The sequence below is a fragment of the Molossus molossus genome, unplaced genomic scaffold, assembly GCF_014108415.1.
Source record: "Molossus molossus isolate mMolMol1 unplaced genomic scaffold, mMolMol1.p scaffold_m16_p_4, whole genome shotgun sequence".
In the NCBI taxonomy this organism is placed as follows: domain Eukaryota; kingdom Metazoa; phylum Chordata; class Mammalia; order Chiroptera; family Molossidae; genus Molossus; species Molossus molossus.
Window position 1 is genome coordinate 26,333,351 of NW_023425377.1, and position 10,506 is coordinate 26,343,856.

General features: G+C 49.3%; 1 protein-coding gene across 2 annotated transcripts in view; it reads left to right on the forward strand.

Annotated features, from left to right (window-relative positions):
- PPP2R2B (protein phosphatase 2 regulatory subunit Bbeta) overlaps positions 1–830 on the forward strand; it is a 301,174-nt gene extending 300,344 nt beyond the window's left edge. For both annotated transcript variants that reach the window (XM_036240945.1, XM_036240944.1), the window contains exon 9: positions 110–830. In XM_036240945.1, the coding sequence (XP_036096838.1) occupies positions 110–389 (280 nt within the window). In that variant the 3' untranslated portion in view covers positions 390–830. The remainder of the gene's footprint in view (positions 1–109) is intronic.
- The last annotated feature ends 9,676 nt before the right edge of the window (positions 831–10,506 follow it).

The window sequence follows — 10,506 nt, forward strand, 5'->3', positions numbered from 1 at the left end:
CCATAAGCAGGCCCCAGAGTGGGGGTGTTTGCTCTAGAAAGGCCCCATGGAGATGGTCACTGCCTTCCTCCACAGCATTCACTCGCTCCCTATTACCTCTGCCTTGCAGTGTCATCATGACCGGCTCCTACAACAACTTCTTCAGGATGTTTGACCGAAACACCAAGCGCGATGTCACCCTGGAGGCCTCGAGGGAAAACAGCAAACCCCGGGCGATCCTGAAACCGCGAAAAGTGTGCGTCGGGGGCAAGCGGAGAAAAGACGAGATCAGCGTCGACAGCCTGGACTTTAGCAAAAAGATCTTGCATACAGCTTGGCATCCTTCAGAAAATATTATAGCAGTGGCGGCCACAAATAACCTATATATATTCCAGGACAAGGTTAACTAGGAGGGCAAGTTATTATTCCTTAATAATCTCACATACTGAATACTAGTCCAACACGTTTCTAAATGTTTCTTTGGGTCTTCATTTGATGCATTGACTCTAATTCCCCTACACAGAAAACAACTGGGGTAGAATTCAAAGGAGTTCAACTTTCCCATATCCCCAGTTCTAAGGAACTTTTGTCCAACCCAATAGGTCCCGGGACACTTCTGTTTAGACTTGAGAGCTGCCAGCTAACAGTAATTCTTCCATAGTTGACCTGAATTTCTGATGCTTTTATTGCCCCGTTTTCTCTGGTGGGTCCAGTGTTTTGTCGCTAAGTGTCTGCTGAGATAAAATGAGATTGTCTGTAGTATTTAAAGCGAAAAGAGATAAGTTTTTTTTTTTAATTAAGCAATTCCCTTTGATTGAAACATTCAACAAAAAATAAACACCGTTTACTCTACTCTTTGGAGAAATGCTCCTTGTTTTGTGAAAAACCAGAACTAGTCAGCATCTCCTGCCCTTAGAGCACTTTTTTATTTTATTTTTTTTGCCATTTTCTTCTTAACGATTTCATTTGAGCCAGAGATTTATCTGACGAGGCTGTGAAGGGGACGGGGAATGAGAAGGGGGGGGACCACGTCAACTCTGCTGTGGTCTTTTTTTGTAAGCGCCATAGAAACAGCCCGCGGATTTGGCTGGGAACCGCCTGAGCGCTTCAGGGGACACAAAGGGAACCCTTTCTCCACGGCGCTTCCCAGAGTTGGCTTGGCAAGGCCACAGGGGCCCGGCTCCACCAGCTGCTCTGTTACTCTTGCTTTTCTGTCGTTTTAAATGGCGCCATATAATCCTCTACTTACATGTTCCCTGGCTTTTTCTCTTCCCCCTTCTCCAGCTGATTTATTCCATTGACTTGTCAGGGCCCAGTCCTGGTTGCTTATTAGCTGGTGTTCTAAAGGAAGCAGGGAGTTGGAGGCAGCGGGGCACCGGCCCTGGCTCCCTGAGCTGGCCCCCTCCCCCCGGCCTGGATTTAATCATCAAAAGTAAAAATCCATCCATCTCCACTATAGCTAGAAGCAGCACAGCCAATGAAAAGGCTGATTTGTAAGGTCTAATCAAGCACTTCTAGCCCTGTCCAAGCTCCCCATCTGGAAAAGATAGACCAGAGGGCTCTCTTCTTGCAAAAATGCAATCAGGGGCAATAGGGAAGCTTTGACACTGGAGTGAAGTCTGCTTGCACCTGTGGAGGCTGGTTCATTCTTCCCCCGAGCTGGAGATCCAAACTAAAACTTCCAGAAGGTTCTACATGGCACCCCTCTGGGAAGGAGACACAGTGAATGCAAAGGGCTTGTACATTTGAAGAGGAGGCTTAGGGAGGAGTGGGGAGGGACCCAGAAAGCTGGGTCTGGGCTCAGTGTCACTATACCTCTCGTGACAACTCATTTCCCTTAACTTCCATTTAGTGGGTAGGAAAGGACATGAGATCATTTTTCTTTCAAAGAGAAATTTTCTTTCAGTTTGTATATTTATCACACGTCCTAGCTTTCAAGTGTCATTTGTTTTAGAGGGAAAAAAATAGTGAAAGAACCAGATTCCAGTGCTAAGCTACTATCCACCTTTTGGGCAAGAAAATAACGATCTACGCAAGTGAACACAGTGTTGTGACACTCGGCCCAATTTCAGGAACGTTAAGATACAAACAAGTGCATCTCAAAAAGGACCGCACGTGCATTTGGAGACGTGACTGTCTTCTCCGCGTCTCACCTTCCCTGGGGAGAAGCCTGCGCTGGCCATGCCCCTTAGCAGCCCGGGGAGGGGGGAGGCGGGGGGGGCACACCTCTCTGAGCAGGCGTCCTGGCCCGACGGGCGACATTCCTAGAGAGACCTGAAGGAGTGTCAGGAACCCCTCCACTCAGAGAACTGTGACATCAGGACACACAGACCAGGGGTTATTGTCCTACGTTGGCTGTCAACTCCCTCAGTGGCCCTTTCTCTGCTTCTCCGAGACTCAGCTCCTGTGGGTATCAGGTGGGGACTGGGGTGGATCATGGTTCCTCCAACAGGAGCGACAACCCACCTCCGTACTAGTCCTCATTTAACATTTCTCCAAGTCACCATTTTTAAAAGCAAGACAGCCTCCTCCAAAAAATAATAATAATAATATTCAGAAAATGTCAGTGTTAATGTACCAGTTATTGTTTCTAACATTAAAAGAACCACACAACCGCGGACAGGGCAAGCCCGCACTACCTGCACGGGTCCGTGAGCAGCGGCAGCTTATCAGACACGGGACCTTGCATAGCTGACCTCACGGCATTTAGCTTGGGAGGCCTCAGGGGGTCTCAATGGACAGTGGTTCTTCACCTATTGGACTCAAGAGTGCTCCCCAGAACACATAAAGAATGACTTTGGTCATGGTTTTATGGGGTTCACGGGCCCCTGCAGTCTATCTGAGGACCCCCAAGTAAAGCCCCTAACTAGTCCACCACCCTAGGCACATAGACGTACAGAGAGACCCAGAGTGGGAGGACTTTGCCACAGACCTCAGAACAGCCATCCCCTCCTCGACCGCCACAAGGATGCGTGGGAACAAGGCAGATCGGGCCTCAGGCAGCAGTCAGCGCCTCCGTGTTTCATCAGGACCCCGCTCCGTGCCAGGCGCCGACCTGGGCGCTTCACAGGGGCCGTCTCCTGCCCAGTGCTGCTGATTGTCATAGCTGGTGGCACCTAGAAGTCGGTCCCTTTTCCAGCTGACACTAAACGCTACTTGGAAGCTGACTTGCCCCCTTTTCCACAGCTTGTTGGATTTGAAGAAGCCTGCACTGCCGTGTCCTACAAGGCCTGCTGCCGGGTCCAAGCCCTCGGCTTCCACTGGAGGATGTCACCCGACAGAGGGGAGATGGGAGCCACCGCCTCCTGGGCTGTTATTAAACTCTCCCTAAATGCTTTGCGGGGAGATGCGAGACTCCCGAAAGGTGGACCACGTGAGCGAGTCGTGCGAGGACCCTGACGTTAAGGGCTGAGGCTATAATATACTCTACATATTTTATACCAAGTTTATAATGGCGATCTGAAAAAGGCACCTGTCAATAAATCAGCATGTATGGACCACAAGAAAATAATCTGGTCTTGGACTTCGATTTTTATATGGAAAAGTTCTAAAGACTTGGGCCAACTAGGTCTAACCACAAAGAAACCCTGCCTTACCCCTTTGGGACAGCCACGTAAAATCATCAGCTCAAAGAAAGTCCGACCATAAAAGATATTAGCTTTAAAAAAAAAAAAATCACCCTGAAGGCAACAGTCAGTCCCTGCCACTCAGAAACCAGCAGTTGGAGAGCTGAACTTGGGCGGACATTCATGCTTCTTGTCTGGGGGAGGAAGACGCGTTGGAAGACACGGGCCAGCACGAAGCGGTCGGTTCTGCAGTGAATGGGCAGCCGGAACCCATTTATTTCTTCGCTCCGTAACATCTGACTCCTGGCCTTTTCTATTGGGGGGAAAAAAGCCTCTTCAAGTCTCTCATTGGTCTTGTGACTAACCACGTCAGCATGTATCAGGCAAGCAGCATGTAGAGAACAAAGAGGAAGCTCAAATTCTTTTAGCTCAGTGACCCAGTGAAAGAAGTCCACTGTCTCCCATCTATTCCTTTTCAACACTCCAGAGCCCATTACGATCAAGTGAGACCCTGGCATACTCAGTCACTGAGAACGTGGGAGACCGTTTCCCTTCCTTCCAACTTGCAAAGAAATTGCCTGACACGTCCCTCCTACCTCCCACCATCTCTCCTCAATGCCCTTTTAGTCCCTCTGCTGACTGCCCGCGGGGCCCAAGAACGCCCTAGGAGGCCTGTGGCTTTGGGGGTGACATCGTAGTCCACACCCTGGACGAGGGAACCCTTCCCGATTTGCCCTCTTCCAGTACAAATGTGTAGATGAGGCCGGTGTGTTTTTAAGCAGTGCCCCAGCCCGGCCAGTGTGGCTCAGTGGATTGAGCACCAGCCCACAGACTGAGAGGTCCTGGTTCGATTCCCAGTCAGGGCACATGCCTGGGTTGCAGGCTCGGTCCCTAGTGGGGGGCGTGCAGGAGGCAGTGAATCGATGTTTCTCTCTCACATCAATGTTTCTCTCTCTCTCCCTAAAAAAAATCAATAAAAAAACATTAAAAAATAAATAAACAGTGCCCCAAAGATACGGCAACGGCCCGAGGCACCATCGGAACATTCGCTCCAATGTCCCAGTGATTCTTAGTACTCCAGCTCGTCTGCCGTACTTCTGAGTCAGACTCAGGAACGGCTTTCCACGGAAGGAACAGACCTAGAAGACAGAAACGTGCCCGCTCCTGGCTCCGCTGCTGCGTCACTAAGAAACGCAGGCAAGCCGCTCAGTCCCTACGTCAGTCACGTCCCCTATAAAACGCTCAGAAAGCTGTCTCACACTCGCAGAATTATTGAGGGCCACAAGGAAGTCATTGACATACAACTGCTTTGATAAGTTTAAAGCACCATTAAAGTAACTCCAGCCACAACACTCCCTGAGGACCTACTAGTGATTTCTCATGATCTGCGTCCCTTCACCTCCGAGGTCAATGCCAGCAGCTTTCCCACTGGGCACAGGAGGAACTCCACCCCAGTGGTCAACCTGGCCAAGGGCGCGTAGCGGGTAAGAGACGGAGCCGGGTTCTCCAGCTCAAGGTTTCTAGCTCAGAGCTCTTAAAATACTGTTTCTAATATACCAGACTTGCTAATACTTATTGAACACTTATCATGGGCCAGTCTTCGTGCCTACGAATTACACAGGTATTAATTCATTTACCCTCAAAGCTCTAGACGCAGATGCTATGGTTGTTCCCATTGTACAGATAAGTAAACTGAGAAATTACCTAACTTGACTAAGTTTACACTGTTCACAAGTGACAGAGTCAGGCATTTGGGCCAAAGCTCTGATCTTCTATCCTCCATTGCACATGTTATAGATTGAAATAGAAATAAATATAGAGATAGAGGTAGAGATGAAAGTTACTGATTAGGCCCTGGCCAGTTTGGCTCAGCGGTTAGAGCATTGGCCTGTGGTCCAGAGAGACCCGGATTCGGTTCCTGCTAAGGGTGTGTATCTCGGTTGCAATTTGTCCCCAGCCCTGTTTGGGTTGTATGGGAGGCAGCCAGTTGATGTGTCCCTTTCACGTCAATGTTTCTCTCTCTCTCTCTCTCTCTCTCTCTCTCTCTCTCTTCCTCTCTCTCCCTTCAATTCTATCTGAACAAAAATGAAAAAATGTCCTCGGGTGAGGATAAAAATAAATAAAATTAAAATTTTTTAAAAAGCAAGTTACTGCCCTGGCCAGTTTGGTTCAGCGGTTAGAGCGTCGGCCTGAGGTCCTGAGAGACCCGGGTTCGGTTCCCGCTAAGGGCGCGTACCTCGGTTGCAGTTTGTCCCCGGCCCTGGTCGGTTGTGCGGGTGGCAGACACTTGATGTGTCCCTTTCACGTCGATGTTTCTCTCTCTCTCTCTGTTCCTCTCTCTCCCTCCCACTCTACCTGAACAAAAAATGGAAAAATGTCCTCGGGTGAGGATAAAAATAAAATAAAATTTTTTTTAAAAAGCAAGTTGCTAACTAGAAAATTAGTCCCAGTAATGACCCTAAGTTGCTCAGCATCAAATATTTATGGAGGGCCTGGTGTGTGTCGGGCAGCAAGTCCCTAGGAAGGGGCTGGAGTTACTGAAATGTGTGGTCCCCACCCTGCGGGAGGTGACAGCCATACAGGGGCACCGTGTATGTGTAAATGTATTTCCAGTACAGAGGAGTGCGTATGGAGTGCAGGAACAGCGCAGAGAAGGAAATGGGTAATAATCGGGACTAAGAGGAAACAGGTTTCTCAGCATAAGCGACACCCAAGCAGCGCTTTGAAGCAGGTGGCCAGACAAAGCGACGTTTCCAGCAGAGAGGACATCACAGTAAGGTCCTGAGCATGGGTGCAGCACGGCAGCATGAAATGAATGTTTCTCCAATTCGATGAGAAACATTCTTTTAGAGCATTGGTTGTGCACTGAAGGGTTGTGGGTTTGATTCCCAGTCAAGGGCGTGCACCTGGGTTGCAGGTTTGATCCCCGGGCCAGGTCAGAGCAGGTGTGGGAGGCAACCAGCCGATGTCTCTCTCTCACACCGATAAAAAACATTTTTTCAATTTGTCAGAACTAGGCTGGCCCCTTTCTTTTATTCATCCAATGACAAATATTTATGAAGCTCCCATCCCCAGGTACCATATTTAGGTATAAAATAAATAGAAAGAATAAAAGAACACCGTATATCCTTGTTATGTGACAGGCATTGGGCTAGGGACTTTTTAAAATCATTACAATCACCTGATGGGCAAATCTATGATTCCGTTTTTATAGCTGAGAAACAGACTCAAAAGGGTTAAATGGCACAGTCATGGGTCCTGTACTTGTTCCTGATATCACAGTGATGGGTAACGCATAGCTACCTTGTCTTGTCTCTTCCCACTGGTGAGGATACTCACAAACACCCTCTCTCCATGACCAAATATTGCCTGACAGCTGACCAGGAATACAAATTTGGTCTGTCACCAAGCAGAGAGTGAAGTCAAGTGCCTCACAGAGGTCTCCGACCCTTGACCCTCACCTTATTATTACCATTTAACCGTCCCCCAATTTAGATCTTCCACGCCCCATTAGCTAAACTGCTGGTGGCGAACAAGGTGATCTGCCATCTGTGCGATTCCTGCCTTGGACACCGTCAAATTAATGATCACTGCTGGGCCAGGACGGGGGTTTGGTGACGGCCAGATTCCCAACGCACTCCCTAAGCCTACTTCCCTGAAAAGTCAACCTTGGTCTCTTAGATGGACAGCTGCACCAAAGCCCCCCTGCTGACCTGTCTCAGAACCCCTCACTCGGTCGGCTGTGTTTAGTTTGAGCGAGACGGAAAGAGAATTTCTCAAGCACTCCTGCTTGTGCCGAAACCCAGATCACAGAGAAGTGGGGCCGGCCACTGTAATGCGCATGCTTGCTCTGGATGGCCAATGATATGCTCCCTCCCACCACATCAGTAAATTCTTGTGGGAGTCAAAGAGAACCCCAGGGAGGCAGAGTAGAAGTGAGGGAATGGGGCCGCCTCATGGGCAGAGGAAAAGCAGTATTTTGGCACTTGAAGCAATTGCTCAGCTGGGTGGTATTCATGAATGCATTTATTCATCCACGTAATAAACTCTCATTGATTGATCACGTACTACCTGCCAAGCCCTGTGCCAGGGTGGTCTGAGGAGCAGGGACAGTCCCTGCCCGCAAAAGGCTTACACTGTCGTGGGGGATACAGGCAAATTCACAGTGATGTTAGCCGTAGAAGATGATGGTGCAGAGCCCAGGGTACCTGCCTGGGTTGAAATCTGAGCTCCCACTCACAAGCTGAACTCTTGGCAAATTACTTCACCTTTCTGAGTCTTGGTTTCCTTATTGATAAAAATAAGGATAAAAATGGCACCGATCTCATAAAATTGCTGTGAAGATGGAATGATTTAATATAACGAAGCTCTTGGAAGGCTGTGTGGTCAACAATAAACACAAAGGGCGTAGTTCTTGCCACTCTCCCAGTTCTGTAAAACGGCATGATGTGTGCCCTGCCGGCCACATCCGGGTGCCAGGAGCCCAGCAGGGGACACCGCCTCAGCCAGAGGAGGCAGTTCCTACAGTAAAACCCCAAGGATAAGTAAGGCGTGCGTTATCCAGGTGAAAAGAAAGCAGAAGAGCCTTCCAGGCACCGAGGTCCTATAAGAAAGAGCAAAATAGCACCTGGTGTGTTTAAGAAATTTACAATTTTTTATACCACTGACTAGTAAACAAACAAACAAAAAAACAGGAATGCAGACCAAGAGAATTATGGGGACATAAGGTGACAGGACAATAACACACAAGATGAGAAATAATAATGCATGGCCTCACCCTGGCCAGTTGGGCTCAGAGGTTAGAGCATCGGCCTGCAGACCAATGAGTCGAGGGTTCGATTCCAGTCAAGGGCACGTACCTAGGTTGCGGTTCGGTCCCCAGACCTGGTTGGGGTCATGCAGGAGGCAACCTATCAATGTGTCTCTCTCACAGCAATGTTTCTTTCTCTCTCTCTCTCTCTTTCTCCCCCCCCCCTCCATTTTCCTTCCCTCCCTCCCACTCTATCTAATGATAAATGGAAAAATATCCTTGGGTGCGGATTTTAAAAAATAATAATAATAATAATGCACAGCCTTAGTGAGGTTCCCACACTAGGGGTTCTCCAATAGCCAGGCTATGAGCCACTCATTTGAGAAATTATGGTTTCCGTAACTTAGGAAATACTTAAGGTCTGGGCACAGAGGACATATCAATAAACTCAGCTCAGTGTCACCTCCCCGGAAAAGCCTTTCTGACCACCCTAAGTTCCATGAGGCCTGAGGCATTTAGTCCACTCTTGTATCCCCAGAGCTCATAGCAGGTGCTCAGTAAATATTTGTTGAAGGAATGAACAAATAAATGAGCCAGACGGGCACAGCCTCTGCCCTCAGGAAGCTTACAAGGTGAGTGGGGTGCCTTCGGGAGTCTGAGCTACAGGGAACCTGGTATGTGGCATCATGGCACTGCCCAGAGGAGCCAAGGAATTAAAAAGAAGAAAAATGGAGAGCCAGTGAGCCGAGATATGTTAAGAGCAAGCGACAGAGCTCAGGTTGCAGCCGTAGTTAATAGAGCACGTGTCCCTGCCTGATGCATTGCCCTCCCTGCAGTAGTTAGTCTTCTGGGACCCTGCAAAGCATGCAGGAAGGTTGACAGCTTACAATCAATACCATGTTCACTGATGCAAGGAGCAACATTATCACATCCAAGATATTACCCCACATCCTGCTCCAGCACTAAATATTCCCCATAACAAGGCGAAGGGGAGTGACAAGAGCCATTATTTTCAACCCTCCCACCTGGAAGCAAGAGGTGAGGCAAACCTTTCCCTGGATGTTCTCAGGGGAAAGCAAGCCAGTCCCCCCAAGAAATCGCTCGAAGCTGAGCCCAGGCCTAACACGGCAAGACAGAGGTGTGAGAAGATGGGCGTTTTCCCTTGCTGGGGTGTCCACAATGTCAAAGGGGGGGCTCTGTGGGCAGCCGAGAGGTACCAGCATAAATCAGAGAAGGTGGATGGTCCCCCGCAAGCACACAGGGGATGTGCGAGGGGTGGGAGCTGGACTGTACTCTGCATGCCCAGTTATTCTAATAAAAAGAAACGTGACTCCCCCCAGATTAGCTTTCCTAATTCAGCTTCTCTGTCTGGGGCATAATTGAAAGTCATATTTCATCTAAGCCAGGGGTTTCCAACCCTACGTGCAGGTGGCTTGCGAACAGTCAGCTGGAATTTATCGGAGAACAGCAAACAATTGCATGTTAAACACCCCCATTTCTCAGCGGGGGGAAGAGGAGCGGGTCACGCTGCTCACCAGCCACACACAGCACTGCCGACAAGTCCGCTGTCACAAGCCACATGCTTCTCTCGCCGGAACCCTACCCGGAAGCAGGGAGGTGAGGACATTCTGCGGTGCCTGTCTTTAATGGCAGGCTTTCTTTTCCAGCCGTTCACTTCCTCCCGGACAAGATGAGGGACATCACTCTTGCTGCTTGTATTCTTTTTGAAAAGGCAGAAAGGTTAATGAGTGACATGTGCGATGCTTCTTGACACAATCAGCGAACACTCAAAGATGGGTATATTTCCGTGAAGACAGGACTCCTGTCAGAGGGACTCAGAAAGTGTCCACCATGAAACAAGAAAGCTCGGGTCAAAAGCTAGCTTTCTCCAGGGTGCACAAAGAATGCCATTTCGGGATCGGACCCCGACCAGAAGCAGCACTGCGCCCGGGCCAGCACAGGGATGGTTAAGGAACTCCATCCGTCTGAGATGGTGTCTCCAGGGGGGCATTGGGGAGGCGCCCTACAAGAACGGTGATTATAGCTTTCCCCCGTTCTCCAGCATTAAACATGTGATGGATTCTTCTTACACGACACCACACACACACGGCCTCAACGCCCCACTCCACACCCTCCTTCCTCAGGCAAGGATCTCTGAATCTGTGCCTCCTCCTGCCCCAAAGATGGCTCTCCCCAGTTGCTTAAGGTCAC